Below are 27,156 nucleotides of genomic sequence, written 5' to 3' on the forward strand. Positions count from 1 at the left end.
CATAATCTTTCTTGGCAAGGACCAAATCTATATTCTGAAAGGAGCAGAGATCATTAAAAATAAATGCAAAGGAGGAAGAGCCAAAATAGTTCCTTAAACAGGTAATAAAACAAGGAAAAGAAGTTTAGTTGAGACCAATTTATACTCCCCAAATAATCCTGACTTATGACAGTTCCAAGCAGAATACCTCAAAGAAATCTCTGAGTTTTTTTACTACTCATTTTCTTCCAGGTTTTTGAGATTAGCATCTCCCTTAGCATTAGTTTCCTGTTTTGGTTTCTTAGTTTAGAAGCCACAGAATCAAGCTTCTTTAAAGGCACAAGATAATAAAAATTTCACGTATTTTTTCAGAAGAATTCACACAGCTGTTTTTTTCAACAATCACCTTAATTGTGGTATTTATTAAGTGCTTACGATGTGCCAAGCAATATGATAAGTGCTGGAGTAGATACGAGCTAATAAATTAATCTCCTACTTAGACTGTGACCCCTATGTGGGACAGGGACTGTGTCCATCCCAATTAACTTGCATTTACCCTGGCATATTAGAACAGTGTTTGGCATATATTAAGTGCTTAACAAGTACCACAATTATTATTAGGTCAGAAACACCCTTCTCTGCCTAGCTCTTTGTGGTTTAGCTATTGTCAGAATTCACTTTTTTTCATTTTCAAAGCAAACCACATTTGCATTTAGTAGTAGCAGTTGTCCTTGGTAATTGAAGATGACACTGCTGACAGTACCATTTCCATTACTGAACTTCCCTTGTCAGCTGGATTTATATCAGAGCTGATTTGCATAGCAATGGCTGGCATGATTAGATAACTCAGAAAATACAATTAAAGTATCTTCTAATATTCTTTTGGTGAGCTCAGTGGAGACAAAATCCACAATTTCATCTCTTCCTTGGCTCTGGAATAATCTATGGTTAACTTTCTGCTCCCCAGAATTATTTTTAAGGTCACTTTCCTGGTCTTTCACTGGTAGGACATCACGTTCAAGTAATTCTTCCTCTTCATTCTTGGGAGATGCTGACTGCTTTTTTTCTTTTCTGGTGCGTAAACATTGAGGGAGAACTGGAAAAGTCAATTGGTTATGCACAGATTGATTACTGGTTAAACCACATTCTGCTTCCAGCGATGATAGCTCTATTGCTCTAGATGGATTATCTGCTGATGCTGAAGAGCTTCCTTTTGGTTGTATTTCCATAAAAAAGCTGTCATCCTCAAGGTATTTACTGTGCTCTGAGGGTACTCTGGAAGAAAATGGATGTTCATCCCCAGGATAGTCTGAATTATCACCTTGGTCTGCCAAAAAAAGTGAAATTTGATCTGGTCTAACAAACCCATCACAATCCCTGGCACCCTCCAAGCATTCTACTCTTTCCTGGTTTCCATCACAATCTTTCTTCACACCAAATTCCACGGCAATCTTGAAGTCTTGGGCAAACTGGGAACACTCTTCAAATTTCAGAGTACCAGTCTCAGGGGTCTTCACTAATACTCCGTTTCCAGTATTGTACATTGACAGGGAATTATTCTCTTCTTCAATTTTGTAAAGTGGTGCTGGTGATCTTGCTAAAACATCAGGACTTTTACAGACATTTTGGTGAAAAGAGGGAGTCGACAAACAGGTTAATTCTTGCTGCTGGCTGGGGATGCTTTCTTTCTGTATTAAATGGCTCGGTGATTCCTCCTTTTCCTCAGAGCTATTTACTTTTGCTCCAGCACATCCCAAAGCATGCCTATCCTGAATACCACATGAGTTCTCTAGTTCTAGAGGCAGTGGGAACAAATCTCCTGACAAAATATCATCAGATAATAGGGGCATTTCTTGAATCTTAACGGATGACTCCTCAGCTAGAGTATGGGGTGAATGTCTATCTTCTGAAGACAACACTTCTTCTGGTGGAGATGGGAAATCTAAGTCAAAGTTGGTCTCATCATTCTGTGCCCAAAGATGCTCCTCAGGAGGCGTCGGTAGTTCTTCACTGGGAAACGAGAAATCCCTCAGGCTGGATGATGGCAGGTCAGCACTTCCGTAGGAAAGCACTTCATTAACCGGTGACAGGATTTCAGACAAGGTATCTGTACTGAGGTAGGGAAGATCCCTGCCCTGGATAACCCTGCCATCATCTCCATTCCTAGCTGGGCAGTTCTTTGGATGAGATGCCAGCTCTCTGGGTGAAATAGAAAGAACTGGCTCTAGGTTAGTTTTCTTTGAAATTGGTAGCTCTGTTACAGATTCCTTTTCATGATGTTCGATCCTTGTTGGTAAGTTTTCGGCATCAGATGCATCAAGTTCAGCTTCATGGGGTGTGGATTCCCTAGCTGCTAATGTCTTTTGAGATATAATTTCAGCAGAAAAAGATGCTCCTCCCAGATCTTCTCCAGAGTTATGTTTGGTATCTAAGCCTGGCAAATTTTGAGGAGTCAGGAGAGTTCTTAAAGGAAATGAAAAGACTTGGCCTTTTACTTTGGAATTTTTAGGTTGAAGTGACATAAAGGAGCTTTCTGGGGAAGGACATCTGGATTTTTCCTTATTCTGTCCAGATGGAAAATCAATTCCACGGTCTTTCTGCCCTATTCCTCTGCCAACAACAGAGAGAAAACCCTGTTGTTCCAAATCCTCGACTGGCCCAGAAAATTCTTTCGAGTATGGGGAAGTCCCAGATGAAGAGTCAACACCTGCATTTTGTTCAGAAAAGGTCTCCTCTCCTTTGTCCTTTTGCAAAACTCTTTCAGAAGTTTCTAAAAATCCCCCCTTTCCTTCGTGGGTTGGTTTGTAAGGTAGAAGCAGTGGTGATTCTGTCCATAATACACTTTCCGGTTGCTTCTTCCTTCCAGCTAAACTGTCAAAATTGGAGTCAGATGCAAAGATATTTTCCATAATATCACTTTTTCCTTCCAGCTTTCGCAAGCCCAGAGTGGTTTTATAACTGGACCCACTACCAGGCTGTGGTCGACTGCAGTGATACCCGCTCATTAACTTGTTTCCTTCGTTACTAACTCTGTGTTTCTTAGGCAGCGGATGGGGAAACCACTTATCACATGATTGGACTTCATCAGTGGATGCCTCTGATTGGTCGAGGTCTGTATCCTCATCCTGTTCTATGTCATTCTCTGAAAAAGAGCTCTCTGAAATGTCGATTAAGACCGCAGACACCTTTTGAAATCCAAAGGAGGAATCTGACTCTACACTTTCAAATTCCAGTGAGGGATTAAGGAATGATGTTGCCACTTCCTCAGTAAGGTCTTCTGGATAGGTTCTTAGCATGGATCCTTCCTCAGAAGAAGCCAACACGGCCAAATTCAGAAGTGTAGGTAACTTATTTCCTCCAGTGCCACTCTTCTCACATTGGGCCAGGTCTTCTTTCTTTTCTTCATTTCCTTTGATCGTTGAACTATCTAGAAAAGCAAAAGCAATGGTGGGAATTGGATTAGGAATTGGATTAGGGAAGCAGTATGATTTAGTGGATAGAGCACAGGTCTGGGAGTTAGAAGGACTTGGGTTCTAATCCCGGCTCTGCCACATGTCTGCTTTGTAACCCTGAGCAAGTCATTAACTTCTCTGGGCCTCAGTTACCTCATCTGTAAAATGGTGATTAAGAATGTGAGCCCCAGGTGGGACAGGGACTGTGTCCAACCTGATTATCTTGTATCTACTCCAGCGCTTAGAGTAGTGTTTGGCACACAGTAAGCACTTAACAAATATCGTGTTGTTTTTTTTTAAAAAAAAAGCAAGAGAGAGACTCTCTTGTGCCATTTTCATAACCAGAATGGCTATTCTGGGACATTTTCTTATACCAGAGCCAAGGGCAGGCCCAGTCCACCCTACTTCCAGCACTGCATCCAAAAAACTAGAAGCAATTAACCAAAAGACAGTTCACGCTAGCAAAGGCAGAGAAGTGTTTCACCTTGTGATCTAAGCCAGCATTTGTTAAGCTTAGAAAAATATATATTAAATGTATCTAGAGCAAGAAAAAGAAAGACAGAGATAGAGAGACAGAAAGAAAGAGAATGATCTGCTACTGGAAAAGCAATTTATGTCATACCTTGGAGGGAAGAGATTTTGCAGATCTGAGCACTTTTCTGTTCAATGCACAGGATGCCAAGCTCTTCCTTTATCCTGCAAATTCATAATCACATTTCACAGCTCTCTACAGGCTCCTTGGAAGGGCGTAAAAGGGTATTTTGACACAAACCAAATATTGCAGGCTTAGGATTTATTCGAAACTTAACACTTCATGGGTCAAATTGTTTTTTTTTAATGGTATTTGTTGAGCACTTACTATGTGATAGGCACTGTTTTAAGCACTGGAGCAGATACAAGATAATTAGATTGGAAATAGTCCCTGTCTCACATAGGACTCACTGGCTTAATCCCCATTTTACAGATATGGTAACTGAGGCATAGAGAAATGCCTCATCCTCCTGTCTCTCCCCATTTCAGTCTAAACTTCACGCTGCTGCCCGGATCATCTTTGTGCAGAAACGCTCTGGGCATGTTACTCCCCTCCTCAAAAATCTCCAGTGGCTACCAGTCAACCTACGCATCAAGCAAAAACTCCTCACTCTCGGCTTCAAGGCTGTCCATCACCTCGCCCCCTCCTACCTCACCTCCCTTCTCTCCTACAGCCCAGCCCGCACCCTCCGCTCCTCTGCCGCTAACCTCCTCACTGTACCTCATTCTCGCTTGTCCCACTATCAACTCCCAGCCCACATCCTCCCCCTGGCCTGGAATGCCCTCCCTCCGCACATCCACCAAGCTAGCTCTCTTCCTCCCTTCAAAGCCCTACTGAGAACTCACCTCCTCCAGGAGGCCTTCCCAGACTGAGCCCCCTTTTTCCTCTCCTCCTCCCCCTCCTCCCCACCCTACCTCCTTCCCCTCCCCACAACATCTGTATATATGTTTGTACAGATTTATTACTCTATTTTACTTGCACATGTTTACTATTCTATTTATTTTGCTAATGATGAGCATCTAGCTTTACTTCTATTTATTCTAATGATGACACCTGTCCAAATGTTTTGTTTTGTTGTCTCTCTCCCCCTTCTAGGCTGTGAGCCCGTTGTTGGGTAGGGACCGTCTCTATATGTTGCCAACTTGTACTTCCCAAGCGCTTAGTAAAGTGCTCTGCACACAGTAAGTGCTCAATAAATATGATTGAATGAATGAATGAAGTGGAGTGACTGACCCTAGGTCACACAGCAGACAAGTGGCGGAGCTGGGATTAGAACCCAGGTTCCTTCTGATTCCCAGGGCTGTGCCTTATTGACTAGGCCACATGGCTTGTAGGTCATAAAGTCACATTCTTACGGTGATCTTAAATATTCAACTAGCCAAATATTTGCTTTCAGGTAGGGGAAGGCAAAAACCATTCCAGAGCCACAGGTAATCTCTACTGCCACCAGCTAACTGGCCCTTTCTCCCATAGTCTGACTCAGCTCCACCATCACTCTAATTCCTATCACTTAGTGATATTTATTGAGCATTTACTGGGTTCCATCACTGTCATCCCAGCTCTGCCACTTGTCTGCAGTGTGGCCTTGGGCAAGTCATTTCACTTCTCTGTTCCTCAGTTACCTCATCTGTAAAATGGGGATTAAGACTGTGAGCCCCATGTGGGACAGGGACTGTGTCCAACCCAATTTGTTTGTATTCACCTCAGTGCCTAGTACAGTGTTTGGCACATAGTAAGTGCTTAACAAATACCACAACTATTATTATTATCATCATCAATGGTATTTATTGAGCACTTAGTGTGAACAGAACACTGTACTAAGTGCTTGGAAGGGTACAGTAGAGAAGCAGCATGGTGTAGTGGATAGAGCATGAGCCTGCAAGTCAGAAGGTCATGGGTTCTAATCCTGCCTCTGCCACATGTCTGCTGTATGACTTTGGGCAAGTCACTTCACTTTTCTGTGCTTGTTACCTCATCTATAAAATCAGGATTGAGACTATGAGTCCCATGTGGGACAGGGACTGTGTCCAACTAGGTTTGCTTGTATCCACTCCAGCACTTAGTACAGCGCTTGGCAAATAGTAAGTGCTTAAAAAATACCCCAATTATTATTATTATTATTACAATAAAACAGAATTGGTAGACTCATTCACTGTCCTCAGTTAGTTTACAGTCTAGAACACCGTACTAAGCACTTGGGAGAGTTCAAAACAGCAGAGCTGTTAGACAAGTGCCTGCCCATAACGAGCTATTAGGTAATGTCAGTTCTCGATTAATGCAAGAGTTACGTGCTTGCATACCCCCCATTAATAAAAACTTGTCCTGTAATATAGTCCCCTAAATCAATGCTGTGCTGCACGCATGTACAAAACCATTTCTTCCACCTCTGGATCATGTCCTATCTAGACAGATGCACATTTTCAGAACAGCCATAAATTGTTCCTCTGCATTACTCTGCAAAACTTGGAGTGAAAAACTACATTATAAGAGAACAGACTGTGATTTGACATCACTGAAACTCTTTCTTGTACTTGCCATTTAACTGTGCCTTGCTCCCCACTGAAATTTCCTCTCCCCTCCAATTCCCCTGACCACATGACAAACCTTTCTTCTCCCCTTCCCCACTTTAAAGTCCTCCTGAAAAGCCATCTCCTCTAGAAGGTTTTCACCATCTACCCTGATTATGTTATCACAGTACTTAGTACAATGCCTGGCACATAGTAAGCACTTAACAAATACCATAATAATAATTATTATTATTATCATCCCATTAATCACCTTTAAGTATATCCACTGTTCATCCCATTTCAATCAATCAATGGTATTTATCGAGAGCTTCCTGTGTACAGAGCACTGTTTTAAGCTATTGGGAGAATACACTACAACAGAATTGGTAGATATATTCCCTGCCCACAAGGAGTTTACAGTCTAGAGGGGGAGACAGACATTAAAATAAATTACAGATAAGGGAAATGGCAGGGCTGAGGGTGGGGTGAGTATCCAACTGCTTAAGGGCAACACACCAAAGTGTGTAAGCGACACAGAAGGGAAGTGACAAGAGGAAATGAAGGCTTAGTCAGGGAAGGTCTCTTGCAGGAGATGTGATTTTAGGATGGCTTTGAAGGTGGGGAGCCCTCATATTTGTGCTTACTTTTGTTTTGACCAGTTGGATCTATGTTCATATTCTTATTCCTATTGTTTGCAAAAAAAAATGTTTTGTCCTGTCTCCCCCATTGGATTGTTATGCTCCTCAAGAGAAAGGATGGTGCCTTCTACTTCCAACTCATGTTCCCAAGTGCCTTGCACAGTGCTCTACACCTAAGAAAGGAGTAGCGTGGCCTAGTGGAAAGAGCACGGGGTTGGGAGTCAGGGGACCTGGGTTCTAATTCTAGCTCTGCCGGTTACCTGCTGGGTGACTCTGAACAAATCACTTAACTCTTTGGTGCCTCAGTTTCTTCATCTTTAAAATGGGGGTTCATTGCCTGTTCTGTCCTCTGCTTAGACTGTGAACCCCATGTGTTCCACCTGATTAACTTGTATCTACCCCTGAACTTAAAACAGGGCTTGACACATACTAAGTGTGTAATTGTAACAATGATAATAATGATAATTATGGTATTTGTTAAGCACTTACTGTGTGCCAGGCACTGTACTAAGCACTGGGGTGGATACAAGCAAATCGGGTTGGACACATTCCCTCTTCCACGTGGGGCTCACAGTCTCAATCCTCACTTTCCAGATAAGGTAACTGAGGCCCAGAGAAGTGAAGTGACTTGCCCAAGGTCACACAGCAGATAAGTGGCCAAGCTAAATACCAGTAATTGAATAAATGTAAAAAACAGATAACTGCAGGCTGAATTCTTGGCTTGTGGATTGGTTTTGATCAGGGGGTCTTTCAAGAGTCAATGAACATAGTACCTCTGTTCTTGGGTTAGCGTCCCTTCCAGCTCGGGTGGTTGAGATGTGGGGTTTCTGATGTCATCTGAATTCAGTACAGACCATTCTTGATTTATATGGCTGTCATTAACCTGTCAGGAATGGGTTTGAGGAATTATATAAGTGTCAGATTTGCTGATTTTGTACAAAAGTTTAGGAAAACTAATGGAGGTCACTAAGAGCTGTCGGACCAGCCCCCGAATTACAACTGCAAATACACTTATTTGGCACATAATTCTCCAAGCACTCTCCAAACATCAATCAATCAAATGTACGGGATTTAATTTTATCATATTAACTTGTGGCAGCAAAGTGTTTGGTATGAAAGTATCTTAATATTTATATTGTGAATGTTGGAACATTGATTGATGCTGAAATTATTAATTACATGCTCTTCAGGGGACACAACCCTTATACGTGCCTCCTGATCAGAGCAAAGTTCTTCCTCTTCTGTAGGTAATTTTTGACTTCTTTCCTTTATAACTGGTTCACTTTTTATGAACATTTGGCTCCCTTTCAGTGCTAAGGGGAGGAAGACTTCTTCAGGTTCATCTGTAATACATACAAATTGTTAGGAGCCTTAGGAGTTTAAAAGGCTGAATTTCAAAATGACAGTAAACTAGTGGAAACAAACCCAGTCGATCTAAGACGACAGTCTCATTTGCAGGCCGCTTATTAAGAATAGAATGTTAGAGAATGGGAATCGGAGCTTTTGAAGTGAACCAGAAGATCCCAAAGTGATTCAGAAGCAGCACAGCCTAGTAGAAAGAGCACAAGCCTAGGAGTCAGAGGACCTGGATTCCAGTCCCGGCTCCACCACGTGTCTGCTATGTGACTTTGGACAAGTCACTTAACTTCTCTGTGTCTCAGTTCCCTCATCAGCAAATTGGGTTTCTCCCTCCTATTTAGTCTGTGAGCCCCATGTGGGACCTGATTATCTTGTATCTTCCCCAGTGTTTAGTACAATGCTTGACACATAGTGAGCACTTAATATTATCCAACTTTCTGAATCCCACACATTATTATCCAACTTTCTGGATCCCAAAAATCACTCTGGGGGAAACCAGTGCATATTTACCCTTGTAGATTAAAACAAAATTATTACCTGATCTTGGCTTCCCACTCTAGAGGTCTCACAGTTTGGAAGAGAACTAATGTGGGTAGACATAGAGGGCATGCTTAGAATCAGCAACCTTGTGTGTAATAATAAAGCCTTGGATCCACAGTAAAACAGAGACATATATAAAATCAACATATAGAAATTTATCTTTGGAGTATGTACAAACATTTAGGCAACACAAATCCTTTAAAGCATTGCAAACACCATTAAAATATTTAAAAATGAAAACAACAGAATAAGTAGCAATGTTTCCATGAGAGAAAGCAAAATAATTTCTCATCATGAATTTTAGACAGATCTCCAACACTGTGCCTGAAGATGATTTATACTTGGATAAGACTGAAGAAGATGCTTAGATAATAAATGAGAAACCTGTGCATTCATGTTGGCGCTGATCAAGTTTGATTAAGGATACCGAAACAGATTGCATATAATAGCATTAAGTATGCTTTTCCATATTTTGGTGAATATTTTCAACAGAATAAATTAAGAAAAATCACTTAAGTAATTTTTTTTCAAAAACTCACCTTTTTGTACACTTCGGGTCTCAAACTCATTGTCTTTAGGAACTAGTTCATGATTTGAAACAAACTTACTTTCATCCATTCTTGGCTTCTGTGAATTTTGAAAAGTCACAGTTAGAATCAAGAGATATTAGAAACAAAAAGACATGATATAGCTAGGTTTTTGCACGACTGTAGTTATTTACACAGTGTTATTAAGGTGTGATAAGTGGATTCTGTTGGCCTGTAGCTTTAACGTGTAGACAATTATATAACTTCAGATACTCAGGGCTTTCACTTCTAAAGAGAGCACAATTAAGGTCAAAATGTCACCACAGACTGGTAGCACCAGAGAGAATTTTTAAACAGACTTTTAAAAAAATCACTAAAAGGCTCCCAAGTTTGCTCTTACGGTGAAGACACGATTTGGATCTTCATTCAATTTTAAAAGGCACACTTCCTCAGAATATTGTGGGAGAACACAATATTCCTCACCAGTTTCTGAAAGAGAAAATTTTCCAAAAATTAACATGACTTTTTATCCCCGGAATCATCAGGTTTTTATGATCTCGGGACACTATTAGATGGTTTAACAATCCAGCCAGCAACACTGGGGCTCTTTAGAGAATGTGTGAACTGTAAAATCCTTAATTTAAAAAATAAGATACACACACACACACACACACACACACACACACAGAGAGAGAGAAAATCATTTCTACTTTCTGCATTCTACACACATAGCACCCAATACGATGAGTGCATGTGAAGCCATTCCATAAAAACCTTTAATATAACCTCTTAACATGAATCAGGAAATGGCATGTTACTTGGATGACAATACGTCAAGCCCAGCATTAAGCGAAACATTTATTACTAAGCCGGGGAAATGATTTCTGCTCACACTATCTTCTGTGTGACACTTTTTTTACCTTTTTGGAAAGAAATGGTGTCAGTTAAAAACTCTCTCTTGTTTCTATTTAAATATTTTGCAATTCTTTTCTAGATTCCCAGGATCTGTTGCCATTTGGAGTCACAAGTATTAATCGGCAACAAAGCACTTCTATAACGATACAGATGAGACTAAATAATTACATACTTTTCATGGTTGAAAGTCAAAAGTATTGATTTGGCCTGCTCATTCCTCTTAGCTATTTTTTGGCTGGTTCTTTTGCCTTTTTTCCAGTTCTATGAAAACCCAATGGAAATAAGGAGTTATTCTTATACTACCAATATTGCTTTCAACCACCACACCCCTTTCATTGGCCGCAAAAATTTGTCACCTTGTCACCTTCATGAATTCTGAGATGAGCTGGCCAGCACAGACTTAGCCTTGGAAACACTTTAAATCAGCACTTAAAGAAGGTGAAAAGGTGATTTTCTTTCTTGATTGTCTGGGCACTTCTTAAAGACCATTAGAATTGCTGCTAGGAAGACTGGTATTTGGGGACTAGTATCTGCTTCTCTTAAATGATCTACAATGTCCAGAACAATTATCTTATCCTTTGATTCAAGCATTCCTCAAAAATACCTTTGCTTTCGTGGACATCATCTCCCAAGTTCTGGCTCGAGATTTGCTCTTTGGGATCAGTCACATTGTGGTTGTCTCTAGTTTTGCTTTCTTCCTCATCGCATCCTTGCAACTGTGTGTGTGGGCTCGCCAGGAACCTCCTGCAGGACATCCATGGATCCTTCTTCTCAGAGCAGCAGCTGCAAGGCAATTCAGGAAAACGGTGAATGTTTTCAGACTCAGGCCAAACTCCGAAAGTTAGAAAAAGCTGCTCTGGAAGAATTCATTAAAGAAGTGTGACTTTCTGTTGAGTCATTCCTGGGGCAAAACCCCCAAAATATTACTGTTTCTCTTACTTTTCACTCTTGGCCTGGCTTTGTGGAGATTACAGGGAAAGAAAAGTGTCCCAAATGCCCCTGAGATTTACATTCTGGGTGGGCACTCTTGGGGGTATTTAAAAACTCAGCTTGACTTTGACCAATTCCCACTGGCTTGGAAGAGTAGAGGGATGGGGGTAAAAATTGGAGAAGGGGAATGGGAGATGGAGGAACATCAAGAGAAAGGGCAAATACAAATAGCCCCTATTTATTAATTTTAGCCTCTCAAGCCTGGTAAGTCATTCCTGCCCTCTCTCTCCCGCCTAGAATTCCCTTTTTCCATTGTGCTATGGAAAGAGCACCAACCTGGGAGTCAGGTTGGGACCTGGGTTGGCTCTGCCGCCTGCTTGCTTTGTGACTTTGGGCAAGTCATCTAACTGCTCCATGCCTTAGTGTCCTCATCTGTAAAATGGAGATTAAGTACTTGGTTCTCCCTTCGCTTTAGACTGCGAGCCTCATACGGGGTAGGGACAATGTCTGACCAGATTACCTTGTGTCTGCCTCACTGTACCCCAGTACAGTGTGTGGCACATAGGTAGTGCTTAACAAATACAATTATTATTATTGATATATTTAAGAATGATTATGTTTCCAAATGAACAGTTGATTCAGGGTGCTTAAACTTTCTTGCCCCTTCTGGGACTACCCTCTCAGCAACACAGATTTTGATCCAAACCCCAGAAGTGGGTGCCTTCCCTTCACATCTTTGCAATAGTCCACTTGCCTAGACCCCATGAAAAAATGGCAGCTCAGGACTGATGGATCACCGAAGTCATCTGCTAACAGCAGAAGGTGGATCAGAGACCCCAGATTCCTAGAATTTGAGGAGGTTGGGGAGGGAAAGACGGTTGCTATTACCAGTAGAACCACTATCCCACCACATTTCTTGCACCTCTCTGTGACTCACCTGCTTCCAGCCATGCTGCCCAACCTTTTTTGAACTCCAGGAACAGGGGTCCTCACCTCGACATCACCTTGCACCCATGGGTGTCATTCTTCAGATCACAGAGCCCTTGGACTTAATTTGTCACAGCATCAAACTAATTTTAAAAACCCAAGGGACTCTTAAGGAACCAACACCACCACCATCAAAAAAGATTTATCACACACCTCCATGCATGGCTGGGGTCAGAGTAGTAAATAATATGACTAGGAAAAAAACCCTCTTGTTTTGTACCAGCTCATCCAACCTTTCACTGTCTGATTTTCCTTTTGCATAAAGCCATCAGATCCTATAGGGCTAAACCAGGGTCGGTCCCTTTCCCAACAGGCCGATGTCAGGGCCGAGAAGGGGGGCTGTGTACATCGAAGGCCTTCTCTGCTAACCCCCTGGGCTAATAATCTCCATTCCACTCAAAGCAAACTCCTCTGTAATCAGAAGTGAAAGTGCAGCCAAGAAACCTTTTTAAAGATTCCCCTGACTTGTAATCGATGGCAACATGAATTATAGATCGGTTTCAGACCGGGATTTATTTGAAAACCGCTCCCTTAGGAAAGCTAAGTAAATGCGCACCACTGACTCATTGGCTGCTCTGCTTGGATTTGTTATTGTTGAATTACTTCCTTTTATTCACAGATATTTTGGAACAGTACCTGGTCTTTTTCCAAAATAAATGAGAGGAAAAATATATATTTTTAAAAAATGTAATGTTTGGGGGTTTAATCTGAAGCTGCTTCCAGGAGACTGTGCTCTGTAAACTGCACTATCACCTCACTGTTTATGCCTTGGCTCTTGCATCAACTGACATCTCTCATCATCATTCAGATTGTCTATTGAATTGATTGAGCTTTACTCTTTATGGGGGCACATGATTCATGAGAGTATCAGGTTTTTAGATTATAAAGTCATTTCAAGGAATGCAGTGGTGGAGGAGTAAGGACAAAGCATTAATCCCTTCAAAATAAAGACATACTTTCCTGGGACCTGGGACCTAAACCCACAACCAATAAACTCATTTACATTAAGAAGCAGCATGGCTCAGTGGAAAGAGCATGGGCTTTGGAGTCAGAGGTCATGGGTTCGAATCCTGACTCCGCCACACGTCTGCTGTGTGACCTTGGGCAAGTCACTTAACTTCTCAGAGCTTCAGTTACCTCATCTGTAAAGTGGGGATGAAGACTGTGAGCCCCACGTAGGACAACCTGATCACCTTGTATCCCCCTGGCGCTTAGAACAGTGCTTTGCACATAGTAAGCACTTAAATTCCATCATTATTATTATTATTAAGAAAGGAATAAAAGATCTGAAGCATTTTAAAGAAGATTTGAAGCTTCCGAAAATGTTGTTTGGTAACGAATGTAATTATAGTGCCTTTCTATGTAGGAAAGAGGAATACATAGGCACTGCTAAACTTATTGTTTCACTAACTGGGAAGTCATCCCTTTCTCTAAAGTAACTCAACAGTTTTACACAGTGGATTACAGTGTAGTCTCTTTTCTCAGATTAAAGGGATTTTCTGAGGTCGAATCAGTGGGCTTTCTCTAAAAGCAGGAAAGACCGCCAACCTATGAACATCAAATGTACTGTTGGATAGCAACTGTTTATCTGCTCATTCATGATCAAGGATGAAGCTCAGGTTGAATTGCTTCACCTGAGAGTCCTCTGGAAAGAGGGTGTAAAATCAAAGTCGCCGGACATATGTCTGTCCTGTCTGAAACACCCATTTCATGGCTATGGAATTTATCGTCTAAAGGCCTGGAAGCATGCAGCTGGATTCTTCTGTTGACAATTCACTGTTATAATGAGAAGATTGTCACACTATATAAAGACAGGTCTGTGAAATTTTGGGGGGTTATCGCTTGCAAGACCTCATGGGGCTCATGGGTGGAGTTGAGTCACCTCACCTTAGAAGTCTCAGATATCCCAAATTGCCCCTCAGTGGCATATTCTATGTTGAGCTCAAAGCTAAGGAAAACAGATATTCCACTCTCAAGTGTCATGGTAGCCTGAAAAAAATCTCAACTGAGTCCGTCATTTCAACTATAAAGCAAAACCCCAACATACTTTTTATCCTTATGTCTTTGCTTTCTTCCTTCTGGAACATGACCAGTTTGCTTTTCTGCCGTATCAGGCACTTTGGAGTTCATGGCTTCTTCCAGACTCAGTGCTGATATCCCAGGCCTCAGACTCTTCTCTCCCTTCAGCCATAATGCTCCTTTGACATCTGTCTGAATGTCGGGAGGCTGAAAGAGAATGCCCAGGTTGATAGGACATGGGGGATGCATGCCAGCAAACATATCCCCTTGGCTCTTCATCCTTTCTAATTTCAGCCAATTTTACATGCCACCTTTCTATCTTGGACAAGTGCTGAGGGTTGACAGTTGGAAAAAAAGTGTCCATGTGAACAATTTTTTAATTTCCAAGCAAAGGAAGGAATGTGTGTCAGGGTGGGTGGTAGGCTGTCGGGAAGAGTCAAGGCCAAAGCAAAAGCTTGAAGCCCGGGCCAACTGGAGGACACCTTACTAGAACAGATGGGGCAGGAATGCCAAGTCAACAAACTGACATGGACCTTGTGGGAGCAGCTCAGGCAGGAGCCTTCAGGTCTGTTACATCCACTGGGATTGACTCCCAGAGCAAGGAGATGTTTACCTGGTGAAACTTCTTCCCAGGGGGACAGCTCCAGAAGAGATCAGACATTCTCTCCCTGTAGATGGGAGATTCTTCTGGACACCCAGTGGTATTTATTGAGGGCTTACTATGTGAAGAGCAATCAATCTATTGTATTTATTGGGAGCTTACTGTGTGAATAGCATTGTACTAATGCTTGGGAGAATTGGTACATTCCCTGCCCACAACGAGCCCACAATTTAGAAGGCTAGGCAGACATTAATATAAACTATGGATATGTAAATCAGTGGGTTGAGGGAGAGGGGAAAAAAGGGAACAAATCAGTGCGAGGCAGAAGGGAGTGGGAAAAGAGGAAAGGAGGGCTTAATCAGGGAAGGGCTCTAGGAGAAGATGTTCCTTCAATAAGGCTTTGAAGATGGGTAGAGTAAATGTCTGTCAGATTTGAAGAGGGAGGGCATTCTGGGCCAGAGGCAGGATGTGGGCGAAAAGTCAGAGGTGATGTAGACAAGACTGAGGTACAGTGAGTAGGTTGGCATTAGATAAATGGTGTGTGGGCTTGGTTGCAATAGGAGAGCAGCAAAGAGAGGCAGGCGGGGGCAAGGAGATTTAGTGCTTTGAAGCCGATGGTAGGGAGTCTCTGATGCAGAGGTGCATGGGCAACTGCTGGAGGTATTTGAGGAGTGGGGAAACATGGACTGAATGCTTTTGTAGAAAAATGATCCGGGCAACAGAGTGAAGTATGGGCTGGAATGGGGAGAGACAGGTGGTAGGAAGGTCAACAAGGAGGCTGTTTCAGTAATCAAGGTAGGATAGGATAAGTGCTTGGATTAATGTGGTAGCAGTTTGAGTGAAGAGGAAAGGGTGGACTTTAGCAATGTAGTGAAGGTTGAACCAACATGATTTAGTGATAATTTGAATTTGTGGGTTGAACGAGAGATGAATAGAGGATCACACCAAGTTTACAAGCTTGCGAAACAGTAAGGATGGTGGTGCTGTTTACGGTGATGGGAAAATCAGGGAAAGGACCAGGTTTGGGAAGGAAGATATGGAGTTCTGTTTTGGATGTGTTACGCTTGAGGTGTCGGCAGGACATCCAAGTAGAGATGTCTTGAATGCAGGAGGAAATATGAGACTGCAGAGAGGGAGAGTAATCAGGGCTGGAGATGTAAATCTGGATATCATCCTCATAGAGGTGGTAGTTGAAGCCATGTGAGCAAATGAGTTCTCCAAGGCAGTGGGTGTAGATGGAGAACAGAAAAGGACCCAGAACTGAACCTTGAGGAACACCCACAGTTAGGGGGTGGGAGGCAGAGGAGGAGTCCATGAAAGAGACTGAGAATGATTGGACAGAGAGATAGGAGGAGAACCTAGAGAGAACAGAGAGGTAGGAAGAGAACCAAGAGAGGACAGTGTCAGTGAAGACGAAGTTGGATAATGTTTCCAGGAGAAGGGTGTGTTTGACAGTGTTGAAGGCAGCTGAGAGGTAGAGGAGGATTAGCATGGAGTTGGAATTGGCAGACTATGTCTCCTGAAACCGGGGGCCCTACTGCAGCTTAACCAGCAGGTGCTCGATTCCGGCTTTAAGCTGTTATTGGCCAGGCCTCCCTACATCCCTGCTGAGGGACATGCTGGAATTTCCCATTTTGGGGTGACATTTAATCTCATATGACTACCCACTACTCTAACTTTGGTGGCACTGTCTCGCTAACTCACACAGTAGGATACTTCCACGTTGTCCTTACCACCGGCTTTAAACCACTCAATTACCTCACTTCCTCCTACCTTACCTTGCTGATTTTCTACTACAACACAGCCTACGCACTTTGCTCCCCTAATGCTGACCTACTCACTGTACTTCCATCTCATAATAATAATAATAATGATGGTGTTTATTAAGTGCTTACTATGTGCGAAGCACTGTTCTAAGCGCTGGGGGGATAACAAGGTGATCAGGTTGTCCCACGTGGGGCTCACAGTCTTAATCCCTATTTTACAGATGAGGTAACAGAGGCACAGAGAAGTTAAGTGACTTGCCCAAAGTCACACAGCTGACAATTGGTGGAGCTGGGATTTGAACCCATGACCTCTGACTCCAAAGCCCATGCTCTTTCCACTGAGCCACGCTGCTTCTTCTATCTCATCTATCTTGCCACAGACCTCACCCACATCCTGCCTCTGGCTTGGAATACTTCCCTCTTCATAGCCAACAGGCGATCACTGTCCCCACTTTTAAAGCTTTATTAAAAGCACATCTCCTCCAAGAGGCCTTCCCTGACTAAGCTCTCAATTCCTCTTCTCCTATTCCCTTCTAGTCACCCTCTCATTTGGATTTGCATCCTTTATTCACTCCAACCTCAGCCCCACAGCATTTATGTATATATCAATAATTTAGTTATTTATATTAATATCTGTCTTCTTCACTAGACTATAAACTCATTGTGGGCAGAGAATGTGTCTACCAACTCTGTTATACTGTACTCTCCCAAGCGCTTAGTAGAGTGCTCTGCACACAGTAAGTGCTCTATAAATATGATAAATTGATTGTCTAGTATAGCTAAAAAAGAGGGCATTAGCATTCAAAACTTCTTAGAAAACATTCCATAGTTTTTCTGTCATGTGTTAATAGGGAGCCCCCAACATATTTTATTGTTCCTCAACACAAAAATGTTAAGGAGAGGGTGAGTCCAGAGTGTGAGGAGGTCAATCAGGACCTGAGGTTGGCAGATGGGCCTTACTCAACTGCTGAATCCACAAACACGGAGAAGCAAGTAGAAATCACTTCAGCAGCATATGTGTTGTCATGGGACCCTTGATAGCTCGACTTAGCCATTTCAAATTGATTGTACTCACCGGCCACATTTTAGCCAAACTGTGCAACTCTTGTTGCAGAAGAACTGTTGACTGCTGCATAGTGAAGATGTCTTTGTGCTGTTTCAGTAAAAGATTCCTTTCCTGATGAGCTGAGCTGGAGACACTCTGCAGGTGTTTAATTTCTACCTGAATGTGGCAAAGGAAAGGAGGAGGAAGCAGGCATAAGTCCTCAAGATACTGAAGGAGGGCAACCCCCTTTCTTCATGTGTCTTTTAGTACCACTGTTGAGGAAGACTACTGGATGGACTAAGGAGCTGAACCAGTATGGCCCAGGGTCTTATGGAGTCATATCTAGATCAATGCTTAGCTCAGAGCTTGGCAATCAGTCAATCTATCCTATTTATTGATTACTCACTGTGCACTTGGGAGAGTACAATATAACAGAGTTGGTAGACATGTTCCCTGCTTCTAAGGAGCTTATGGTCTAGAGGGGGAGATAGACACGAATATAAATACATTGAGAATATGTACATACATGATGTGGGATTGAAAGTGGGTGAATAAAATGTGCAAAGCCAAATGCAAAGGCAACGCCGATGGAAGTGGGGGTAGGGAAAATGAGGGCATAGTCAGGGAAGGTCTCTAGGAGATGCCACTTTAATAAGGCTTTAAATTGGCACATAGTAATGGCTTACAAATGCCACAATTATTATTATTGTCATTTTTATTATTATTATTATCATTATGGATTTATCATTCCCCTAGGGAGGCACTCACAGACAGTGGATGTGCCTTTGAAGAAAAATAGACACTCGTTACATTACATGTGCTAAAGTAGGCTCTGCAATGACTCGTAATGATGTTATATGGAACCTTTTCTGACAATCCAGGGAATCTAGAGCCTGTCCAGGGTGGGGAACCACTGACTCAACCCTTACTCTAAAGCCAGTAAATTCCCCCACCCTTTATTATTTGATGGTATTTCCTAAGCACTTACTATAAGCCAGGCACTGTACTAAGTGCTGGGATAGATACAAGCTAATCAGATTGGACACAGTCCATGTCCCACATGGGACTCAGAGTCATAGTCCCTATTTTAAAGATTAGGGACCTGAGGCACAGAGAAGTTAAATAACTTGTGCAAGGTCACACAGCAGACTACTGGCAGAGCCAGGCTTAGAACCCAGGTCCTTCTGATTCCCAGGCCCATAATATAATAATAATAATAATAGCATTTGTTAAGTGCTTTCTATGTGCCAAGCACTGTTCTAAGCACTGGGGGTGGGATATAAGGTAATCAGGTTGTCCCACATGGGGCTCACAGTCTTCATCCTTATTTTACAGATGAGGTAACTGAGGCACAGAGAAGTTAGGTGACTTGCCCAAAGTCACAAAGCTGACAAGTGGTGGAGTCAGGATTAGAACCCATGACCTCTGACTCCCAAGCCCGTGCTCTTTCCACTGAGCCACAAAGCCTTTCTTTAATGAAATTTGTTAAGCGCTTATTCTGTGCCAGGCACTGTACTAAACGCTAGGCTAGATACAATCTAAATAGGTTGGGCACAGTCCCTGACCCACATGGGGCTCACAATCAATCCCCATTTTATAGATGAGGTAACAGGCATAGAGAAATTTAGTGAGTTTCCCAAGGTCACACAGCAGACAAGTGTCATCCACTATCCAATGCTGTTTCTGCTTCCAAGTCTCTGTAAGCACAGGTGTGGGAGGCTTGGCCTGAGCAGAGGGAGGCTGGGCATTGAAAAGAAAAAAACATGGGAATATGAAGGTATCTGATACTGTGTCAGACCCAGACAAGAATGACCAGTTGAAAGGCCAGCCTCAATACCCCATACAACACCATAACTGTTAGGACTAATCTGATTAATAAGGACTCATGAACCTTGTTTTTTCTTCTTGTTTTATGATCTGGGTATTTGTTTGAGCCATATTTTTTGAAACTTAGAGCATATTTCTCAACTCGTGGGGAAGCCACTGTGAAGTTTATTTGGTGTTGTGCAGAGCTCCAGGTGAGAGGCATCATGCAATCAACTAATTAATCAATGATATTTATTAGCATTTACAGTGCACAGAGCTCTGTACTGAACACTTGGGAGAGTACAATAGAGTTGGGAGATACGATCTCAATTGCATTATACAACTGGGAGCTCACACTCAAGTGAGGATCCATGCACAAATTTTGTAGCGCTGGGTCCTGATGCTAGCAGGGTTGAGGTATCTTCTAGGTATTTGATTTAGCTTTTTAGGTCACCAAGAAAATCTTGAGAAAGAGACTCTTCTAGGATGATGAATGGCATCCCAGGGAGGTGAAAAAGTTAACAAACCTCTCAAAGGTGATCCACTATCCGTCTGGCCATTCATAAGACCAGTTCCATCATCAATATCCTGGGCTCCCATCTCTGAAAAGGAGGGTCCACTGTATGAGGGATCAGACCTAGCTCATTATTACTAGGGTCAGATGATTCAGAACCCTTTCTCTGAATCCCAAACCACAAATTCAAACCTAAACTCATTGTGCGCAGGAAACGTATCTACTAACTCTGCTGCATTGTACCCTCCCAAGAGAGTAGTACCCCTCATTCACCCCTCACATCCAAGCCGTCACCAAAACCTGCCGGTCTCAGCTCCGCAACATTGCCAAGATCCGCCCTTTCCTCTCCATCCAAACCGCTACCCTGCTAATTCAAGCTCTCATCCTATCCTGTCTGGACTACTGCACTAGCCTTCTCTCTGATCTCCCATCCTCGTGTCTCTCTCCACTTCAATCCATACTTCATGCTGCTGCCCGGATTATCTTTGTCCAGAAACGCTCTGGACATATCACTCCCCTCCTCAAAAACCTCCAATGGCTACCAATCAATCTGCGCATCAGGCAGAAACTCCTCACCCTGGGCTTCAAGGCTCTCCATCACCTCGCCCCCTCCTACCTCACCTCCCTTCTCTCCTTCTACTGCCCAGCCCGCACCCTCCGCTCCTCCACCACTAATCTCCTCACTGTACCTCGCTCTCGCCTGTCCCGCCATCGACCCCCGGCCCACGTCATCCCCCGGGCCTGGAATGCCCTCCCTCTGCCCATCCGCCAAGCTAGCTCTCTTCCTTCCTTCAAGGCCCTGCTGAGAGCTCACCTCCTCCAGGAGGCCTTCCCAGACTGAGCCCCTTCTTTCCTCTCCCCCTCGTCCCCCTCTCCATCCCCCCGCCTTACCGCCTTCCCCTCCCCACAGCACCTGTATATATGTATATATGGTTGTACATATTTATTACTCTGTTTATTTATTTATTTATTTATTTTACTTGTACATTTCTATCCTACTTATTTTATTTTGTTGGTATGTTTGGTTCTGTTCTCTGTCTCCCCCTTTTAGACTGTGAGCCCACTATCGGGTAGGGACTGTCTCTATGTGATGCCAATTTGTACTTCCCAAGCGCTTAGTACAGTGCTCTGCACATAGTAAGCGCTCAATAAATACGATTGATTGATTGATTGATTGATAGTACAGTGCTCTGTACACTGTAACTCCTCAATAAATTCCACTGATTGATTAAGAAAGATTCTGGAGTTGTCTGGAGTGGGGAAGGGATAAGCCCTGCATGTCTTAATGGATAGAGCAAGGGCAAAAGGAGCTGGGTGCTAATCCCAGCTCTGCCACATGTCTGCTGTGTGACTTTGGGCAAGTGACTTCTCTGTGCCTCAGTTACCTCATCTGTAAAATCGGGATTAAGGCTGTGAGCCCCATGTCGGACAGGGATGGATTGTGTCCAACCTGATTGACTTTATCTACTCCAGCACTTAGAGCGGTGCTTGGCACATAGTAGGACTTAAGTGTTATTATTACAATTTTAAAACATGCAGTGTGCAGATTCAAGTCATAACCACCCCAGGGGCAAAATCAACAATCAAGAGAACTAATGAAATCATGTATTAAGGGAGAACATCTTCAGCCCAAGAGAAGAAGCACTTCCTGGCGGATGAGCACAGAGGTGTCTGGGGAAATGGAGGGAATGCCAAATCAGAAAGTCACCTGACCTGTTCCTGCTGCAGGTTGGTTAGGATTCTGTGCTGCTTCTCCATGATGGCGGATGCGGCTTTATGGTTGCCCATATTTCCCAGAGACCTGGAGGAAGGATTGAGAACAATGTGAAACAGGGCCGCTTTAGTAACTGAGCAAACGGGATGATGGTCCTGGATCTACTGCCCTCAAGTTGCCCCCGATACCCCTCCAGATATCCCCATCTCTCTCCCCTATTCAGCTCTGTGAAACCACAACTAATCCTGGATAACTCTCCCAAGTACTTAGTATAGTGCTCTGTACATAGTAAGCACTACATTGATTGATTAATTGATTGATGGATGAAAATAGCCCCATGGCTGCTGAGAAATAGTGGATATATGGGCCAGGAAGAGGAAGATGTGGCCCACTTTAAGCTGGGCACCCTTATGTTTCCATTGTCAAGGGCCTCTCAAGATTCCAAGCTGGTTCTGAATGTGAATTGCTCAGAAAATTCAAAGGAGTTCAGACAACTTTCAATTATTCCTGTTTGGGATTTTGTGGATTATCTTCATCAGGTATTTAAATTCTCACTGTCATTAAGCTTGGCTTTCCTCCCTTTCTTCTCTCCTCTCTAGGCATCTGTGGCCTCAGTATGATTCCAGGTTTTTACTGCCCCATTGTCACTGATCCTATAGCTCAAAAACAAAATAGGGCCACTTGCCTCTGCCTCCCTGCAGTGGCTCAAGACACCACTCCTGTATAGTAGTAGTATTATTATTAATAATAATAATAATAGTGGTATTTGTTAAGTGCTTACTAAGTACCAAGTACTGTACCCAGTGCTGGGGTAGATAAAAGATAATCAGGTCCCACATGGGACTCACAGTCTAAGAAAGAGGAAGAAAAGGTACTGAATCCCTATTTTGCACATGAGGGAACTGAGGCCCAGAGAATTTAAGTTATAGCCCCTGGTCACCCCAAGCGATGGAGTAGGGATTAGAACCCAGGTCCTCTGACCCTCAGGCCCATGCTTTCCCCCAGGCCTTGTTGTTTAATAGTTGATTTCAATTCAAAAGAAGCATGCTTCTCAGCAAGAGTTAAGAGTTTTATTAAGGCTTAGTGAATCATTTTCCATCTACCGATCAATTTTTCTTTTGGGGAAAAAATAGCAGTAGATGTCCCTCTAGATTTTTGCTTCACCTTTAGGAATGCTGAAATTTCCCTCATTAATGTAACTTTGTTGAGGGCCAGGAGCTAAGCATGGTGCAGAGTCCAGAGACAGAATTCTTATTATGTTGATATATCAGGGAGACAGAGGGGCAGAAGTTGAGAAATGTTCTCCCACTTAAAGAAAAGCGGCGATGGCAGAGCCGTCTGTGTCTTACACCCTCTGGTGCTCCAGCCACGCCAGCTCCGCCCGGGTTTTCTCCTGGAGTGCTTTCTCCCGGAGTCTGAGGAGGTCTGCCTGGTGTCTGGCTCGTTCCGCTTCGTCCTTTAGGGACTGCTCAATCATCTTTGAGGTGAAACAGCCAAATTCAGCCGGACTGAATTCACTCCACTAAAGCCAGAGCACATGGTAGGAAGTTGTTAGTAATAATAATAATAATAATAATAATGGTGTTCGTTTTAATGATGGTATTTGTTAAGCACTTACTGTGTGTCAAGCACTGTACTAAGCATTTGTTCTAAGGGTAGAACAAGCTAATCAGTTTGGACATAGCCCCTGTGGAGCTTCAGTCTTAATCCCCATTTTACAGATGAGGTAACTGAGGCACAGAGAAGTGACTTGCCCAAGGTCTCAGAGATGGGATTAGACCTATGTCCTTCCTCGAAGCATGTGGCTCAGTGGAAGAGAGCCTGGGCTTTGGAGTCAGAGGTCATGGGTTCAAATCCCGGCTCTGCCAATTGTCAGCTGTGTGACTTTGGGCAAGTCACTTAACTTCTCTGTGCCTCAGTTACCTCATCTGTAAAATAGGGATGAAGACTGTGAGCACCACGTGGGACAACTTGATCACTTTGTATCCTCCCCAGCGCTTAGAACAGTGCTTTGCACACAGTAAGTGCTTAATAAATGCCATCACTATTATTATTATCTACTGGGCCATGCTGCTTCTCAGTTAGGAAAAGGCATGGGAGGAGACCACTGAACCAGGCACAAGGAAGAGAAAGTGGAACATTAAAATCTGGCATGGCTATTTCCCCACAAATATACCTGGCTGGGGACATCTGTGACGTGCCCGATGCTGTCTTCAGGGTCAACTTCTACAGGTGTTGCACTGGTCCTTTCATTTGTGGGTGGGGGCAGAAGACCCCAGGACAGTGGCCAGGGAGAAGCCGGCCTCTGCTTCCCAGGCAGAGCCCCTGCAACTAGAAATGGTCAGACCACTCCATGTAAAATACTTCTTCATTTGAGCGAAAAAGCAAAACAGCTTCATCTCATTTCTGCAGTTTATGGCTCAGGCATAAAAAGTCAAGATTAAATTTGAGTAATTTAGCCTGGTACTCCATTCCCTCACTTGGATATTAGATTAGACTTCACATTACAATATTAGGTTTTTTAAAAAAACACACCCAGATTTATATGTTGGGTTTAACCTGTCAATAAATTAATAAATACAATTATATTTTCTGTGCCTTTAATTTGCCCTCAATTCAAAGGGTGGTTACTCTGTTTCAATGAGCAATGGAAGGAAGAGGCTGGGAAATCATTTCAGCAGGTAAAAGGAAAAGGGGGAATAAGATAATTAAAGTCTATCTTGAGATTGATCATTCTGCACCAGCGGAGAGCATAACCCAGTGTCTTCAACCTGTGCCCATCACCAGTCACTGACTCCTAGGGAACCCGAGAGATCATGTACCCCAGCTTCCTCTACCCAGGCGGGACCAAACTTAAACCACCCAATGAGATGGTTGATTCTAGTTTTAAAGATCTCCAGGGATGAAGACTCTAGGTCATTCTCAGGCCCGCTCCAGTGGTTTATCATTTCCAATTAGGAAGAACGTCCTTAAGTCTAACCTAAATTTGTCTTGCTGCAACTTATCTTCTGTAATCCTATCCTCCTCAAAGATGGAGGACAGACTCTCAGCTTTGTCTTTAATCCCCTCAGTTCCAACGGTGATTAACAATTCCAGAAGTCAGCCCCAGTGAATGAATTACCTGTAGATATTGCACCATTCAGTAGCTCCCCTTGTAACTTCCTCCTCATCCCTGGGGTTTCTTCTGTGGATTTGTTTGTTCTGGTGGGGAAAAGTCACCAATAAACCCAAGAAATTTGTTCTTTTTTTCTACTAGAGGCAGGTGTAGACGAGGCCCCAGGGAATGCTACAACCACCCCCCTCAGTCAGTCAGTTGGTCAATTTTATTTACTGAGTGCTTACTGTGTGCAGAGCACTGCACTAAGCACTTGGTAGAGTGCAGCATAACAATATAACAGACACATTCCCTATCTACAACTGGCTTACAGTATAAAGGGGAAAGCAGATGGTAATATATAGAGAGAGAGAGAGAAAGAGAGAGAGTATAGATATATAAATTACAGATGTGTACATAAGTGCTGTGGGACTGGGAGGAGAGATGAATAAAGGGAGCAAGACAGTGAAGCAGAAGGGAGTGGAAGAAAAGAAAAAGAGGGCTTAGTCAGGGAAGGCCCTTTGGAGGAGATGTGGCTTCAGTATGGCTTTGAAGCAAGGGGAGTGTAATTGTGTGTCGGATATGAAGAGGGAGGGCGTTCCAGGCCAGAGGTAGGAAGTGGGCAAGAGGTTGTTGGCAAAATAGATGAAATCAAGGTACAGTGAGAAGGTTAGCATTAGAAGAGTGAAGTTTGTGGGCTGGGTTGTAGTAGGAGAGTAGAGAGGTTACGTAGGAGGGGGCAGAGTGGTAAGGAGTTTCTGTGACCTCCCTTTCCCTTTCACTAAATCAGACACTCAACTCTCCTAGTCCTCTGCTCTGAGGTTCCCAAAATGCCGAATTGGTCCTGTCTGATCAACCAGCAGTTCCTGAGGACCAGCATAACCAACCCTGATGCCAAGGCTGCTCTGACCACATTCAGGCCCTGTGTTCTCAGAATAGCCTTCTAGACTGTGAGCTCATTGTTTGGTAGGGACCATCTCTTTATGTTGCCGACTTGTACTTCCCAAGTGCTTGGTACAGTGGTCTGCACACAGTAAGTGCTCAATAAATATGATTGAATGAATGAATGAATAGCCCAACAGTCCTAGGGGTTAAAGATTCTGGGCCCCAGGTACCCCACTAAAGTAGCCTGGCCAAGATGCTTAATGTCACCGGATGTGGTTGGAGGGAGTTGAACCTGTGTGACTCGTGGAGGGCAGCTCCTTGGAATTATGTGGCCCCAGTTTTCCCACCCTCCTTTGCAGGGAGAGAACCAAGACCAAAATACATGAACTGTGATAATCCCAGAAAATTTCTGGTTCTGGCCTGCTGTTTTAGTTGCAGCACACATTGAATTGATCCTACACAGTTGGGGGAATGCCCTGCAGAAGTGTTCTAGTCTCAGCCACTCCCTATGGGATCTTCCTTTCTAGCATTCGGCAATTTTATTGCTAGTGAAAATAGGATATTATGGTCCAAGCTAAACTACAGTCAGTCAGAGTATTTTGGCTTCTCTTCTTGGGGCAATGGAGAGGGAAGGAGGGAGAGGCCAATTAAAATAAGAATGGGGAAAGTCCGGCCAAAAAGTAGCTGACAAACTCTGTAATGTCCTTGAGGAGGGAAGGTGATCCCACCCCCGGCACTGGCTTTAGTCCTGTCTGTCTTGCTGCTGTTTCAGTGAATATGATGCAGTCCCTAGCAGTCCACTTGTACTTCTCAAGCACTTAGTACAGTGCTCTGCACAAAGTAAGCACTCAATAAATACGATTGAATGAATAGTCAGCTGGCACTCCCACGTGACAGACTCGTGAAGGTTCTTTGCACTCATGGGTCCTACCAGGGATTTGGGGCAGACTTGCAGAGGGGGGATGGAGGGGCTGAACCAGGAGCCAGTCTGTAAACTCCTTGAGGGTTCAGTCCCTGTTTTCCCACTCAAGAACCTCCACTGGTTGCCCATCCACCACCACAAAAACCAGAAACTCCTTACCATCCACTTCAAAGCACTCAATCACCTTACCCCCTCCTACAACGCAGCCTGCACATGTGACTCCTCTAATGCCAAACTACTCACTGTACCTTGATCTTGCCTACCTAGCCACTGATCTCTCACCCATGTCCTTCCTCTGGCCTAGAACATCTTCCTTCTTCACATCCGACAATGACTCTCCCCACCTTCAAAGCTTCAGTGAAGGCATGTCTCCTCCAAGAGGCCTTCCCTGACTAAGCCCTCATTTCCTTTTCTCCCACTCCGT

General features: G+C 43.4%; 1 protein-coding gene across 1 annotated transcript in view; it reads right to left on the bottom strand.

The window, feature by feature from the left end:
* Positions 1-767: 767 nt before the first annotated feature.
* CCDC187 (coiled-coil domain containing 187) overlaps positions 768-27,156 on the bottom strand; it is a 100,995-nt gene continuing 74,606 nt past the window's right edge. Inside the window, 13 exon segments of the mRNA XM_038745666.1 lie at positions 768-3,406; positions 4,054-4,127; positions 7,882-7,991; positions 8,321-8,451; positions 9,547-9,634; positions 9,935-10,023; positions 11,054-11,232; positions 14,414-14,592; positions 17,828-17,974; positions 21,831-21,918; positions 23,181-23,353; positions 24,008-24,162; positions 24,953-25,032. Coding sequence (XP_038601594.1) covers positions 768-3,406; positions 4,054-4,127; positions 7,882-7,991; positions 8,321-8,451; positions 9,547-9,634; positions 9,935-10,023; positions 11,054-11,232; positions 14,414-14,592; positions 17,828-17,974; positions 21,831-21,918; positions 23,181-23,353; positions 24,008-24,162; positions 24,953-25,032 — 4,132 coding nt within the window.

The sequence above is a fragment of the Tachyglossus aculeatus genome, chromosome 4, assembly GCF_015852505.1.
Source record: "Tachyglossus aculeatus isolate mTacAcu1 chromosome 4, mTacAcu1.pri, whole genome shotgun sequence".
NCBI lineage: Eukaryota > Metazoa > Chordata > Mammalia > Monotremata > Tachyglossidae > Tachyglossus > Tachyglossus aculeatus.